This window comes from Dicentrarchus labrax, unplaced genomic scaffold (assembly GCF_905237075.1).
Source record: "Dicentrarchus labrax unplaced genomic scaffold, dlabrax2021, whole genome shotgun sequence".
Taxonomy (NCBI): Eukaryota; Metazoa; Chordata; class Actinopteri; family Moronidae; genus Dicentrarchus; species Dicentrarchus labrax.
This window is the reverse complement of record NW_026136722.1, coordinates 11,733,120-11,747,879: the sequence shown is the minus strand read 5'-3', so window position 1 is coordinate 11,747,879 and position 14,760 is coordinate 11,733,120. Positions and strand designations below refer to the sequence as shown.

Here is a 14,760-nt window from a genome sequence, read left to right as displayed (position 1 = left end):
GAAGTAAGGAAATTAAGGAAAGAAAAAAACAGCCGATTCAAGGACTTTGTGTGAGAAAGTCAGTGAATTGCAATTGTGCTGGTAGCTCTGTGATTATCTGAGAGGGTTATGAGACCTCTGATCAGGTGCACATGAAAGGCCAGTGCTCTAAGCGTACTGCCCTGAATGCTTCTCAATGAGACAGAGCTGCCAATGGCTTTGTGTGAGTCATTGCTGCTGAAATAAGCTGCAACATCAAATCAGCTCTCTCATTGCACATGGTCTAATAAATTAATAACAAATTATACAATGCGTAGATTTACAAATAACCAAAAAACATTCACAAGAAGTCATGTGCACATGAATGAACACGCACAAGCATGCCTACACGTTCATTGTGAACACACTCATGCTCGCACCTCAATCATATGCATGAATATCATTCAAACACTCTCAATTAGGATGAGTAATTTAGCTGAAAAAGACTGCCTGACATTTGGAGACAGCTGAGATTAATGGTAGGAGGTGAGGTTTGATTTATTTATTTATTTTTTTGTACCTGCTTGCCTTTCCTGTATTTGCTGTACCAGCTTCCTGGCTTCTCTTTGTTCCACGCTGCTAATTTCACCTAGATACACAGAGGGAGAGAGGGAGGTTGTTGAGTAAAATGTTAGGCTCAAGGGATGTAGGGAGTGATTTGTGCTCTGATGTAATATGACGAGGTCGGCTTTGTAAAGGCTGACAGCAAGAGATTGGAGATTTACCATCTCAATCCTCTTGTCAGGGTAGAGACATGTCTCCCCATCAGCTGTGAAGTTACAGTAGACCTTGATGGAGTCCCTGTGACAGCCCTGGTTAGGATCAATCCAGTAGTCTCCTACAAAGTGCACAGAAAAAGGGTATCAATCAAGCACCAGATGTTGATATAATTAACAGATCAAGGGTAACAAGATGATAACCTGCAGCTGGCAACATGTTAGAAGATATGTGGATACTGGAAATGTGCCCTTTTTATGGACTAGTTTTTCTTGGATAAAACCTTTAGGGTGGTGAAATAAGCATCAATTATGAAGCAATGTCTTTGCTAACCATCTTTATAGTGAGGTTGGACCATCATGAGCTCTTTGCAGGTTCGGGCAGGGCTCTCAAAGGTTCCCAGGGGCCTCCTCATCACCTCCACTTCTGTTTTCATGGAAGATAGGGTGGCAAAGACTTCTTCCATTCCCTCAGCGTCCTCCAGAGGCTGATCTCCTTGAAGGAACTCTTCCACATCCAGATCCATATCCTCCTCCCTGGATGGAGCTGCTCCTCCTCCCCGTTCAGAGTGCCTTCGTCTCTTCCGCCTACCCTCCCTGATCGGCAGGGGCTCAATCATAGTCGCAGGAGGTCCCTGGAGGTAGCACACAAAGGTGAGCAAGAGGTGAAAGGGAAAGGAAAAGGATAAAGCTGGCACAGAGTAAGCCATGATGTGGCTTATTGGCGGTACTTACTGGGGGTCCTGGGGGGCCAGCAGGGCCAGGATCTCCTCTGGGACCAACAACACCCTGGAGAATAGAAAAGGACAAAACTTTGTGTCAATCATGTCTCACCTGGAGCCTCACTCACACCACTTGGCGAAATCCCAGCGTTATCCAGGCAGATATAGTTGCTGCTTTATAGGATTATCCAGCTGTGTGCATCAGCACTCTGTGGTCAAAGCCTTGGCTCTCAAGACACACTATAGTGGTTTTCATAACATCACACACACCACAACCAAATCCTATTAAAAGGGCCCAATGGAAAAGTCACACACAAGGCAAGTGTGGCTGTACAGCAGGATTTTAGTTCCAAAGACATGCAGTAAACCCAGTAGAGCATTATGATTATGAAGCATGGTACATTTAAGCCAACAAACGCACTTTTTCTCTCTTCCCCAGCATATGTTCCCAGCAGCTGCTAACCAAGCTGAGGTGTAAGTATAGGAATGGCAATGCATTAATAAGACAGATTACTGGACTTACCATTTCTCCCTTAGATCCTTTCTCACCAGCTGCACCCTAAACGTGGAGAGGAGGAGTAAGTAAGTAGTAAAAATATAGAATTACTATCTAAATACTCAATTAAGAACTGCAAAATACAAATCAGCTATTCACTGGAAAATCAGGCACCGGCTTAGCGACAGGGCAGGTTATGGTCAAAATTATTACTTTTACTACTGAGTAACAATGACTAATAACAGGACTGTATGATCTGTGGATAGAACCGGTGCTTAGCTTCCTGCAGACGGAATCATCAGCTAAATCCTTAAAACTCAAAATCTTATACAACCTTTTTTTTATTAAGTATTGTATTATATTAAATTACACTGACTTTCAGTTTAACGGATTTTCAGTTATACTGTAGTATGTACTGTAATGACTGTATTCATTTTCTTCAAGTGAGAAACAGTATCTAAAAGCCTTATTGCCTCTCAGTTCTTCTCTTGACATGTGTATTTTGCATCTGTTTGTTTTGGCAGAATCTTTGCAAAAGGCTGGCTCAAGATACAATTACATCTGCATTAACAAGATGCAGCAGACCACAGGTATAAACTACTATACAATCACAATTTCAAACTACTGTCTGGTTATGTTATTAACAATTCTGATATGCAGCTACTGCATAAATTAGTTCCCAGACATATCTCACCAAAATGTTTCAACACTCCACTGAAAGGAAAAGGCAGATTAGTTTTTATTTATTATCCAAGGTAGTAATAATGTACACTTGCACTTGTGCACTCTTATGCATCTCTTACTGCTTTGACTAATTGATGGAGCTTACTGATGGAGCAATTTGGCTTAAAAGATTTATCAGTCTACCTTACATAAAAACTGTCCAAAAACAATGGACATTCTCACTGCAACACGCAGTATGCCTGCAACTATGTCTGTTGATGACTACTGCTTGTTGTTGTGTAGCTGAATGGTATAGTATGGTAGCTATGGTAGCTCGTTCATACATTGATCATATAAAAGCATGCACATTGTTGTAATAGCTGTGTCACATACTGAGAGTCCCGGTGGTCCCAGTGGGCCAGTAGGACCAGGTAGGCCGGCCATACCCTAGATATAAGGACAAGAATATCTTGTTAGTGAACTGAACTTCCTGTGTGTAATAGTGTATCTGATGCATCATGTTGCAAAGATACGTACCCCATCTCCTTTAGGCCCTTGTGTACCCTGGTTCCCAGGCAGCCCTCTGTCTCCCTTCTCCCCAGGCTCTCCTGGGGGTCCAATTAGACCGATCAACCCACCATGACCCTGCAGACAGAGACATGGTTCATCACCATTGCTTCTCAGGGCTGAGACTAGTAAAGAGTGTTTTATCTCTTAAACACTCACTTTATCTCCCTTGTTTCCGGGGTCTCCTTTTAATCCTGGAAGTCCTGGTGGCCCCTGTTAACAAGGTCAGATGTATTAGTTATTAGCTGGCTGTTGTAGACTCTGTCTATGAAATATGGATAGGTTATGATTTATTATTATAAATGTCCAAAAAATAATTTAATGGTCTCAGTCAACAGCAAAATATGAGGATCTTACAATTGGTCCTGGTGGTCCAGTTTGTCCTGGTGGCCCATTTACCCCTTGCTCACCCTGGAAAATGAGCACATGAGTTAGAGTTTAGCTTCTGCATGCTGAAACATTGAATAAACACAAACAGGAATGTTGTATAAATTCTGATGATTGTCAGTGTGTTCCTGTAATGATACTGCTTTCAGGCTTAGACTGTGTACTGACCGCGGGACCTGGGATGCCTCGAAGGCCTTCTGGGCCAGACCTGCCTGGCTGCCCTTGGGGTCCCACAGGGCCTGTCTTTCCCACTGGACCCTGGGTTCCCATTGTCCCCTACAGAGCAGAAGGACAGACACATACAGCAAAGCATTAGGAGCACAATAGATCAGAAAGGCTCTGTTGGAAGGTACATAACCAGGGAGCTCAGTAGCAGTCATTATCCTTACCTTGGCTCCCTTCATGCCTTGCTTCCCTTCTTTTCCTGCAGCACCTATATGACCCTGGGGTTGAGAAAGACAACTTTGCTGAGAAAAGCTTTCAACTAAAAACAAACATATATAGAACTACATACACATGCATGCACACAAACATGTGCAATATGTTATGCTCACCCGACGGCCAGGAGGTCCTGTAGGACCTGGCTCTCCAGAGGCTCCTGAAGGTCCCTGCAGGGAACAGAAAAAGGACAAAATTTAGAAAAGAAACACATTCCCACTCAGTCACAAAAACACTGAGAAGAAAGCCCAGCCATCGTGATGAAGAAGCAAAACATCAATATATTACAGAGAATAAAGACTTATTCTGCAGCAAGGGAAAAAAAAGACAGCTTACTGCTTTGCCAGGTTCTCCATTGTCTCCTTTAGGCCCCGGTCCACCATCTAATCCCTAAATGAAAAAATGTCATGCAGAAGAAATTACTTAACAATAAGTTAATGATAAATGAATGATAAAAAAATAATAACAAAACTACTCACATTGACCCCAGGTTCTCCAGGGGGTCCTGAATCTCCGGGGAATCCAATAGGGCCCTATGGGAAAAAAACAAGGTAGAAGTAGAAACCATTATATGCATGGCATGACACTAACAGAAAAAAAGTCACTGATCCAGAGAGACAAAGACTCACAAGGTTGCCTTTGGGTCCATCCTCCCCTGGTGTTCCTCTGGGTCCTGGAGGCCCAGCTGCACCGGGAGGGCCAGAGTCACCTTTCTCCCCCACATCGCCTTTAGCACCCTGGGACACCAGCATATGAAAATATGATCAATGAAAGGATGAAGAGAGAGGTTGAGTGAGACAGGAAGTAGAGGTAGAAGCAACTCACAGCAATGCCAAGCTCTCCAGCTGACCCAGGGTCTCCAGCTTCGCCGTCCTCACCCTGATAGAGAAGGAACATTCAGTGAGATAAAATCATACCACACACACATTGCCACAAAAGCCCCCACACACACCACCACCACCATCATTCTACTGTATGTGCACAGGCACAAGCTGTGTAGTTGCTGATGGGAAATGCTGACCTTCTCTCCAACAAGTCCAGGCTGACCAACTCCTCCAGACATTCCAGTTGGGCCCTGTGGCAGGAGGAGAGAGAACAGCTCGAACCAAAATATCATAAAACAAGGGCAAGTTTGAAATATTCATTTGATTTTGTAAAATCATGTTCTTGGTGCAGTATTTTTTTTGTGTTGTTTGTCAGCAGTTCTGCTCACAGAATGCTGAAACTGGAACAGAATTATCACAACACAAGGCAAAATATTGAGTGTCAGGTTTGCTATGTGGATACTGTCTCTGAGCCACACAGTAGACTGGATGCTATTTCCACTCTCTCACTCAGTTTGTTTGTTAGTTTTTGCATGTGTATGTACACGCGTGTTAGTGTGCACGCGTGTATGTCAGTGCATTGCGCTTTGTGTCTTGAGACAGACCCAGTAAAAGCATGTCTTTGGTAGAGTGCACAAACATGAGAGCTGAGTACAGCCATGCACTACTACTAAGATCCTGCTGTCAACAATCCTCACACGACATCCCGCCCCATTTCGTTCTTTCCACTATTCCTGTATCAATCCATTTATGAATCCCACCATCTCTGCACTGCTGTGTTTCAATGCTTCCTGTGATGAAGCACTCAGATGGCTCACACAGATTTCTGCAGCTCACTGCTGAATAATTGACCGGTGTGAGAGGCTGAAGAGAGATGGCCATTAATAGAGGTAAATATAACTGCCTCTTAGGGATGATAGTCTAATACTTCTTAATGATTCATAGAGCAGTAAATATAACTCTCTCCTAGGGATTATATCCTAATACTATTTAATAATTCAAGTTTCAAAAGCAGTGGAGGGTCTGTGGCATGAAGCGTTCAAATGAAGAGACTGTATGTGGAGAGATGAGGGGCTGGGGAATATAAAATATCCGTGGTGCGAAAGATAAGCTATTGTTCAGTTTAGATAATGCTGTATATTGAATGGAAGTGTTCTTGATTCTAAAACTGATACACCATGAAAATATGATCATGTTTCTTTATGCGTCACAGAGGCATGCAGCTACAATCACTTGAAAATATCAGAACTCCTATATTCAGTGCGTGTAATTTCGAAATTGCATTTGTGAAAGTCAGACTTCAGAAAACTTTTAAAATACAAAAGTTAGCCTCAGTGATACATTTTCATGAATTCTGTTAAAAATTCAATGATATTAGGCTAAAATCTGACAGACAGAAATTATGAAAATTCATCTAAATGTATTCATTATGAGAAGACCAATAATAATATTTGGTAATGCTGATTATGTTGATTAGCATCACCAAATTAAATGGACTGTGCAGGTGCATTTATTGTTTCAAGAAATGTAACACAGATTAACAGAAATAAAATAAAACAAGTCATGCTGCACTCTACCTCTCCCCCAATGGGCCCCTGAGGGCCCCGTGGGCCATGCTGTCCTGGAGGCCCCTGTGGAGAGAGAAATGAAATGTTTTCATAAGGATTTCAGTGCAGACAATGAAGATGTACTGCATCAATAAAATACACGGAGAAAAACAAACTGAATGTGAGCTAGGGGTTGACTGGTGCCTCCTAAATGAAATGAGAGTTAGAAGTCAGCCCATGGTGGATTGCTTATGCAATGGCCCCAGTATCCATGATCATTATCGAAGTGACATGATGAAGACGTCCAGACAGGTCATTACCCTCAATATGACACAGGCTCTGATTTTCCCCGCCTCTCTTATTCTCTCTTATTAATAAGAAACCTCTAGCCTGTGATGTGCAAGACCATATTCCCTCAGCCACAGTGACGGCATGTGATTTGACTTTTCTGTGCAACTCAAGAGAGTGCCAAGCAATTAATCCTAACTGTGCTCGGCTTCAGTTTCAGTTGAGTAGATGTTGAGCTGTGCTCTGAATCACTCTGAAGTCTTGGAGGGAGCCTTGTGTTGTAAAGACACTGAGACAGAAAGACAGACAATCTGCCCAGAGAGAGACTGTGTGGGACTACTAGAGGAAACACATATCCTTCTGGCAGAGAGATACTTGAGCATTAGAGGGGAGAATTCTGTGATCCGCAACGCTCACACATGAATGAAACTTCCCCACTGAGTCTTCAGCATCTCTCCTCTCCTCTCTTTCTCTCTCTCTTTTGTTTTTGGTTCCATTCTGATGCATTCCCTCCCTAATCTGGCTGTGGAGAAGAGGGGCTATAGAGAATCTTGTTGAGCTTGTGTTCATGGTTGACAGCGCTGTGAGATGACTGTCACAAAGGAGGATGCTCATTAGACAGCCAAGGCTGAGGCTAATCTGATTAGCAGCTGTCACACTGTCTTCCTGCTCACAATCAGTGCCACGCCTCTCCCCTCCACTCCATTGCTCTGCTGCCTCCTTTCTGTCACTCTCTCTCTCTCTTTTCTATTTTATCTTTTTCTTCCTCTTACATACAAGAACACCTCTTCATTCTCTGGGCTCGTCTTTCTTGCACATGGAGTCATGGTCTATCTTGTCATTCACACTCAGCCTTGAAGAGCCATGAGGCATTGAAAGGATGTGTTGAGATTGTTAGAGGTTTAAAGGTTTAAAAGGCTTTCTTTCTTTTCACCATTATTACAGTATAATGGATATGATTTTATAAGATAACAAAGAGATAAAGCCAATGCCAACAGACACACAGTAGAGATATGAGGAACAGAATTACAGTAAGAGAGCAGTTGACTGGAGAGTGTGGTTTTTTTAACCTACTGTATTTTTTCATGGCCAGCATAATGACACAGAATATGTTACATGCCATAGTAATATGGTTGACTTGTTTGCATAATCTTAACTGCTAAGGACAGCTACTTAGCAGGGCTAATGTGGGATGTTCATTGCTTTGTCAAGAGCTGTCAAGGCTATTACAATAGAAACACAGCTCTTAGCTCATATACTCTGGGAACAGAGTATCTAAATTTCTTGTTTTAAATTTCTTGATTAGTTGATCATAGTTTTTGTGCAACAGGCTCACAAAGAAACTGAGCCCCACTCAACAGCACTTCCTGTAGTTTGAGGGCGGTAAACTTTAATGATGATCAGCAAAGGACAAAGTAGCAGAATCAGCACAGCTGGCACTAACAAACTAAATAGGTGGCACTAATCAAACTTTGAATAGCTGTGGTAGGCTGTCTGTGTACCAGCTACAGTTCATAGTCGGCCAATACCTTGAACTTAGATCTCAAAACCAAGATAATTTTTCCTCTGCACCTTTAACTGGATCATTAACAGTCCTTTGTTTCTATGACAGACTTTAAAAAATGCCATATCCTCACCTTTTATGAAATTATTTTATTACAGCATATGTCTCTCATATGAAGGCAGTATGAAATGTATTCTGTAATATAATGGGACTGCATTAAATTGTTTACGCAAGTGACACTCATAGCTAACTCTATTTAGGCTGTATTAGGCTGTACAGGTATTGAGCGGCATAATTACACCCATAGTAACATATTTCTAATATGGTATCCTTATAATATTGGTGTAGGTGCTGTTTACTGTACTCTCCTGATCTTTTTTCCTCATTTTGCCTACATCTTGGATAAGCTATCACTTGTATTAATCAACCTTGCACCTTGTGAGAGGATTAATAACACACCCAACTTTAGAAACAGAAAGATTCCTGGCATTAACAAGACATTTCAGTACTACCTGTATCAAAAAATGTTGTGCCCGCATACAAGACTGATCTTTACAAATGTAGAGTTTAAAAACCATAAACAGAAATGTAAATCTACAGTATTTGCAGAAGCTCTGCATTGCATTCCTTATACATAATTCATTGCTTTTTTATTAATGAATGCATGCATATTTTTGCCCTTCAAAAAGATCCATTAAACTGCCTTTGATACTGAGAAGAAAGCGAAGACAGCTGGAGAAACATACTCAAAGGTGTCAAGTTGATGTCCAATATCAGACAAGACCAAGACAAGTCAAAGTTATAATAATCATGAAGCAAAGTGCAAGATGTCTGAAAAGCGGTGTTGAGAACGGACTTGAGACTGACACTGGACCACAGCAGTGGACTTGAGATGAGTGCTGTATGTGCTGAGATTGCTGAGCAGTACTCACCATTGAGCCAACATGCCCACTCTCTCCTTTCTCCCCTGATGGTCCTGGCATTCCCTACAAATGCAGAGATGGTTATCAACGTAGTCTTATGCATGAAATGGAAAAAGACATAAACTTAAGTATGAATGTGAAATCAGAGACAGATCAATGGAGATACAGTCAGTTTTGGAATTAATAGTATTTTTTTTACCTGTAGTCCAGAAGGACCAGACGCTCCCTTAAAGCCTCTGTGTCCTTCATCTCCTTTCGCCCCATTCATGCCCTGCTGCCCACGAGGACCTGGCTCACCATCGGCACCCTGAGATATACACAGGTCAGCACTGTTAACACTACACAATCTAAACCAATTTATCTATATTATTATACAATTGTTATACAATTATGTGTTTTTAAACCATGCGTGCATTAAATTTTTATAACATACTGGCAGTCCTGGCTGGCCCACAGGTCCTTGAATTCCAACGGGTCCTGGGGGTCCCTAGAAAAGCAGAGGGGCAGTTCAATACATATTCACTGTAGCAAAGACATTATCAGAACCATCTGCTCCTTCCACCAGAGGATGCACTGTCCAAGCAAACAGTTATTACAATACATTTCCTCAAACTAATTAAATAACCAGTTTGTCCTCTATCTCCTGGTGATGCAAGGTGATGATATGATGACTATTCGCATACATTGTATACTCACAAATTCTCCTTTGTCTCCTTTGCTGCCCTTCTGACCTGGTCCTCCTGTTTCTCCCTATGCACACACAAACACACACACACAGACAAACAATTAAGTCCAAGAATCAGCATAGGCTTTGCCGCATATTGCAGTCCAAGCTGGCTGTCCAACAGTAAAAAGTGTAACTACCTTGTCTCCGTCCTCTCCTGGTGGCCCAGAAGGTCCCGCAGCCCCTGGCAGCCCTACAGGTCCCATTTCCCCATCATGCCCAGCTGGCCCAACAGGCCCCTTCTCTCCCTAAGGGACAGATGGGAAAACCATGCACATCTAGCAAATGCTACCATACTTATTATCCTCATATAGCAGCATGACACATTGATTAATGTATCGTAACAGGAAGGAAACTCGCACCCAAGAAAGCAGGCTTGATCACATTCATATTTTTTCCCCCCTTTCTATCTCTGCCTCCCTTACCTTTGTCCTGCTTTCTGTCTCATAACCACACATTCCAAAGCGAGTGCACATGTCGTTTATTACCCAATGGTGGGAGTTGATGGTACAGTATGTGTTCATGGAGATTGTTGCCTAAGAAACAAAATTAGCAGTGTTCCAAATCTTACTGGCTCGCCTTTCTCTCCCATCGGCCCAGCAGAACCCACGCCGCCAGGCCGTCCTGGCTGGCCAATGGCGCCAGCCGACCCAGCGGGGCCCCTCTCTCCAGTGGCACCCTGGAAATAAGAGGAGATAGAGAGGTGAAGTGAGTGTGTCACATGATTTACTCTTTGATTTAATGTAGTGGTCACGATCACTGATCACCATGGAAACAGCCTCCTGCTTCACATGTCACTAGTATTCTATAGCAGCTGCACAGAGAGCAAGGGATGGGAAAGGAAGCAATTTAACTAAATCAGACTTACAATAGGTCCTGCAACACCCGGTAGACCCTCTCCTCCCTTCAGACCTGCAGGACCCTGGAGAGAGACAGACAACCACATCCATTACAAAAAGTGAATTACAATAGTTTACAATTGTTTTGGTTTAGTTGTGATCTAATTGCAAGCTGCACATTTCAAGAAAATGACTTGATGTTGACAGTGAGAGGAGGCAATCTGGTGAGATATATGGAATCCTGCGTTACCATTGCACCAGGGGTCCCTCTGCTCCCTCTGAAGCCTTGGAGCCCAGCGGGGCCACTTTTCCCTGAGGCTCCTGGTGGACCTGGGTCTCCCTGGAAACCACACATACACATATGTGATTAGATATAAGGCAAGTATCCAGCAGACAGCAGGCCCTTATGCAGTCATAAATCACACCAACCAACAAGTCACACCAAGAAGGAACATTTATCTTTTATGAGCCATAATACACTCAACACTGTGAGGTATCCTCTGTTATTTATTAGCAAATTAGAGGATAGGATGAGACCCAGGAGATAAGATATTCAGACAGTGCTGAGAGAGTCCTTGGGCTTTATCTAATATAACAGTAATAAGGTGATGCTGGTAAGTGATTATGATCCTGACATTATGATGAAAACCACTCACCTTGGCACCCTCCTTTCCGGCAGTTCCCGGTAAGCCATGCTCACCCGGTGGTCCCGGTGAACCCGGATGCCCTCTATCTCCAGTTGGCCCTGTCTCACCAGATTTGCCCTGAAAACAACCAAATTAACATATATTTCAAAACATGCTATCTGAAACAAACAGCTGTTTGCTTAAGAATCAACCAAGACCATTTGCTGATCCTCTTACCTGTGGTCCAACAACTCCAGGGGGCCCGGGGGGTCCATTTTTACCTTGGAAGCCCTGAAGAATAAGACAAGTGAGTCTGGTGACCCTCACTTAAGGGTTGAAATAGAGTCAGCGGGATGCACAGTTATCTGAAGGGCTGTACACACAGGTTTAGTATTGGCCTCTCGACATGGACTCTGACTAAAGTAATCCAATGCTGATGTCACAGCTATCGACTTGTTTGCTGTGTTGACACAAACCGTAGATCATGTTGACTCTCAACCCTTTGTTTGTTAATGCCGGAGTGTGAACCTCATAGATGAAGAACGCTATATACTTAACATGTAGCTTTATTAACATTAAAGGTGACTCACTGGTTCCCCTCTCTGGCCTGGATGACCTGGTAATCCATCTTTTCCAGGTGGACCCTGAAAGGGAAGCATTTTCTTACATCATTGTAAAGAATAGAACATGACCAAAGCTGAGCATAAAATGTGGGACAGGGTAAAAATAAGTAACATTAAATCACAGGGCAAACAGCGCCTACTCACATTAGGCCCTTTAGGTCCTGGTTCACCATTTCTTCCCTGTGGTCCTTGGGGACCCTAGAAAATAATGCAGATTGTCAAATGCTGCCTGAAACTTCAGATTGAATTTTCACATGCTTTTTCTTTAATGATTTATGACACCTGTGATTCCAAACTCACTCAATCACATCTATGGTCTTTATTAGGTACTTTATGTACAGTATTATCCAAGAGTCAAAAGATTACCTGTTCTCCGGGGGATCCTGAAGGGCCATCTTGTCCAGAAGAACCCTATAAGGTGGATGAGGCAAAAGACAAATAAAAACACAGTTTCTGTACAAAAAGAGCCGCTCAAACATTTTTAGTTTTCTCCCTGCCAACCAATTTTTAGCTTTCCCAAGATGGTCTTTGAGGGTGAGAGTGTAAACTGAAGCATCCCCTGCCAGACAGTAGCTTCTCACTGCACCAGATGGCCTGTCATCTAGAAGTGAACAGCAACAACCAGTTCCAACTCTGTCGGCGCATTCATCCATACTTTATGAGAAGCCAGGTGTGTGTTTATGTGAGTGTAACTGCATGTGCATATGTCTTTGTTTATGTCAGAGTGTGTGTGTGTGCGCCTCAGTGTAAGCTCACCTTTTCTCCAGGCTTTCCAGTGGGCCCCTTTGCTCCTCTTCCCCCCCGAGCTCCCTATTGGAAAACAAACAACAGCCTTATTAGCACATGCATAACTCATCTGTAGGTGGAAGACAAACGTCTGGTGATGTGAAAACACTGCACTGTAACAGTGTGCCTCCCCCAAATTTTGGTAAACTGATGGCATCTAATTAGAGCAAATGTAGCGGCTTTATACATTCAGACAAAACATGTGTATCACCTACAGCTGTACTCACATTAGGACCTCTTTGGCCTCCAGGTCCTGCCTGACCAGCTGGACCCTGCATTGTAGAGGTTAACAATTATTTATAAGTCAGTTTTTCACAACAGCTCATACACAGAAAAGTTTCCATATTCTGAAGTAGTCGGAATGTCACTACAGTCCTCACCCTTCGTCCTTTCTCTCCTGGCACCCCGGCCACACCAGGGAAGCCAAGTGATCCCTGCAGACACACGTAGAGGTTAATCAGCCTCAGCCTTCCATTCATCACACATCACCCCCAATGTCTCATTAACGTATAATTAACTACTGTATCAAATTAAAGCAAATCTAATCCATGAGCCCAACACAGCCTTAAATACACCATTCATCAACATGTAATGAATTGATGTCACTAATGAACTATTAATAAAATAGCCTTTTTTTAATAAGCCATTTATCATCCTTTATTTTTAATCAGACAGGAAACAGTCCAGCCAAAGACACACATCTTGCTAGTTAAAGCTCTGATAAAGGAATCAGAGGACACATTAACTGATCATAAAAGCTCATCAATGCTGAATCACCTTAGGACCTTGTCTTCCTGGGTATCCTGGCAATCCAGGCACACCAAGTTTACCCTGCAGAGAGACCGGCAGAATATTAGGGGAGGAAGAAATAAACTAGATAAATATTAAAAGGAAAAGTGCATGAAAATCATTCAATTAAGATTTTTACAACATACTGCTGACAATGCATGTACCAATACAGCAGGATATCTCTAAATTAATGCATAGAGTGATGACAGAAAGATTAAATGCTTAAACATGCGCACTGGTTTAGTGGCAGTTTTGCCTTAGGAATGTGCTGTAACCAGATGTAATAAATGTGAGGGCATTAAAATCCATATGTTCAGTATTTCAGGGATTCTCAGACACTCATTTTATAAGAAAGTTTTGTCACAATGGAAAACTGAGCTAAAGAACTGTACTGCCTAACATTATAATGGCTGTAGCAGCATAAAGCGGGTTTAGATAAGAGGTTTCTTACAATTTGGCAGCCTATTTGATCTCCCTATCCTCCTCTTTTGTGTCCTAACCATGTCTTGTAATGCAAATGTAATCTTTTAAAAATGTACCTTCTCGCCAGCTATCCCGAGAGCTCCCGCATCTCCCATGGGTCCTGCTTGGCCCTTTAGCCCCTCTGGTCCATCCTCTCCACGGGCACCAGGAGCTCCATTATCACCCTGAAGTCAAGAATGAGAGTAGAAGTGAAGTGACAATTTTATCTCCACTCCACTAGAAAGAAAATGGCACTGAGGGTTGCGATTTGTTGGCTCCCTCACCCTGTCTCCCTTGATGCCCATGTCACCTTTGAACCCAGGGAAGCCGTCTTCTCCCTGTGATGCATTGAGGAGAGGTGATGTCTATTGAAACTCTTTGATCATAAATGGCATCATTACATTATAAATTGTCAAGTGTCCTACCAGTCACAATCCACAGTTTGACAACAAGCTACAGAATAAAAACTCTGTTTCACTCACCTTCTCTCCTTTTCCCCCTTTTAGACCCCTAACTCCATCTGCTCCCTGTGAAAAAGTGGGTAGAAACACTTAATTTAACAAGAATCATCCCTGACAAATCTACTCTGGACATCACAGAGAAAAAAAACATTGGTTGCCTGTATTCCTAGAAATACCTCATCCTAAAACACTGAAATGATTTATAAGTGTGTATTGATTTTCTCTTGACCTAACATTGGTCTGTTATTGAGCAGCTATTGACCTTACATTCATTTCATACTAATGGTTGCCTACATGGACAGGCTTCCCTAAGGGATATTGAGCCAAACTACCAGATAAAATACCAGATCTGTAAAT

The 14,760-nt window shown here is 42.6% G+C and overlaps 2 protein-coding genes across 3 annotated transcripts in view; one reads left to right on the top strand and one right to left on the bottom strand.

Annotated features, from left to right (window-relative positions):
• Positions 1–14,760, top strand: part of soul5 (heme-binding protein soul5) — a 163,310-nt gene that overhangs the window by 28,999 nt on the left and 119,551 nt on the right. The gene's annotated exons all lie outside the window — the stretch shown is intronic.
• The window catches only part of col5a3a (collagen, type V, alpha 3a), a 47,496-nt gene that overhangs the window by 3,013 nt on the left and 29,723 nt on the right, over positions 1–14,760 (bottom strand). For both annotated transcript variants that reach the window (XM_051389257.1, XM_051389258.1), the window contains 38 exons: positions 14,425–14,469; positions 14,227–14,280; positions 14,020–14,127; positions 13,469–13,522; positions 13,072–13,125; positions 12,919–12,963; positions 12,662–12,715; positions 12,272–12,316; positions 12,050–12,103; positions 11,873–11,926; positions 11,520–11,573; positions 11,313–11,420; positions 10,907–10,996; positions 10,686–10,739; positions 10,389–10,496; positions 9,958–10,065; positions 9,790–9,843; positions 9,527–9,580; positions 9,293–9,400; positions 9,103–9,156; positions 6,409–6,462; positions 5,029–5,082; positions 4,833–4,886; positions 4,637–4,744; positions 4,487–4,540; positions 4,344–4,397; positions 4,124–4,177; positions 3,959–4,012; positions 3,738–3,845; positions 3,540–3,593; positions 3,342–3,395; positions 3,153–3,260; positions 3,009–3,062; positions 1,980–2,015; positions 1,470–1,523; positions 1,069–1,369; positions 744–856; positions 539–607 (listed from right to left, as the gene is read on the bottom strand). In XM_051389257.1, coding sequence (XP_051245217.1) covers positions 539–607; positions 744–856; positions 1,069–1,369; positions 1,470–1,523; positions 1,980–2,015; positions 3,009–3,062; positions 3,153–3,260; positions 3,342–3,395; positions 3,540–3,593; positions 3,738–3,845; positions 3,959–4,012; positions 4,124–4,177; positions 4,344–4,397; positions 4,487–4,540; positions 4,637–4,744; positions 4,833–4,886; positions 5,029–5,082; positions 6,409–6,462; positions 9,103–9,156; positions 9,293–9,400; positions 9,527–9,580; positions 9,790–9,843; positions 9,958–10,065; positions 10,389–10,496; positions 10,686–10,739; positions 10,907–10,996; positions 11,313–11,420; positions 11,520–11,573; positions 11,873–11,926; positions 12,050–12,103; positions 12,272–12,316; positions 12,662–12,715; positions 12,919–12,963; positions 13,072–13,125; positions 13,469–13,522; positions 14,020–14,127; positions 14,227–14,280; positions 14,425–14,469 — 2,796 coding nt within the window. The remainder of the gene's footprint in view (positions 1–538; positions 608–743; positions 857–1,068; positions 1,370–1,469; positions 1,524–1,979; positions 2,016–3,008; positions 3,063–3,152; positions 3,261–3,341; positions 3,396–3,539; positions 3,594–3,737; positions 3,846–3,958; positions 4,013–4,123; positions 4,178–4,343; positions 4,398–4,486; positions 4,541–4,636; positions 4,745–4,832; positions 4,887–5,028; positions 5,083–6,408; positions 6,463–9,102; positions 9,157–9,292; positions 9,401–9,526; positions 9,581–9,789; positions 9,844–9,957; positions 10,066–10,388; positions 10,497–10,685; positions 10,740–10,906; positions 10,997–11,312; positions 11,421–11,519; positions 11,574–11,872; positions 11,927–12,049; positions 12,104–12,271; positions 12,317–12,661; positions 12,716–12,918; positions 12,964–13,071; positions 13,126–13,468; positions 13,523–14,019; positions 14,128–14,226; positions 14,281–14,424; positions 14,470–14,760) is intronic.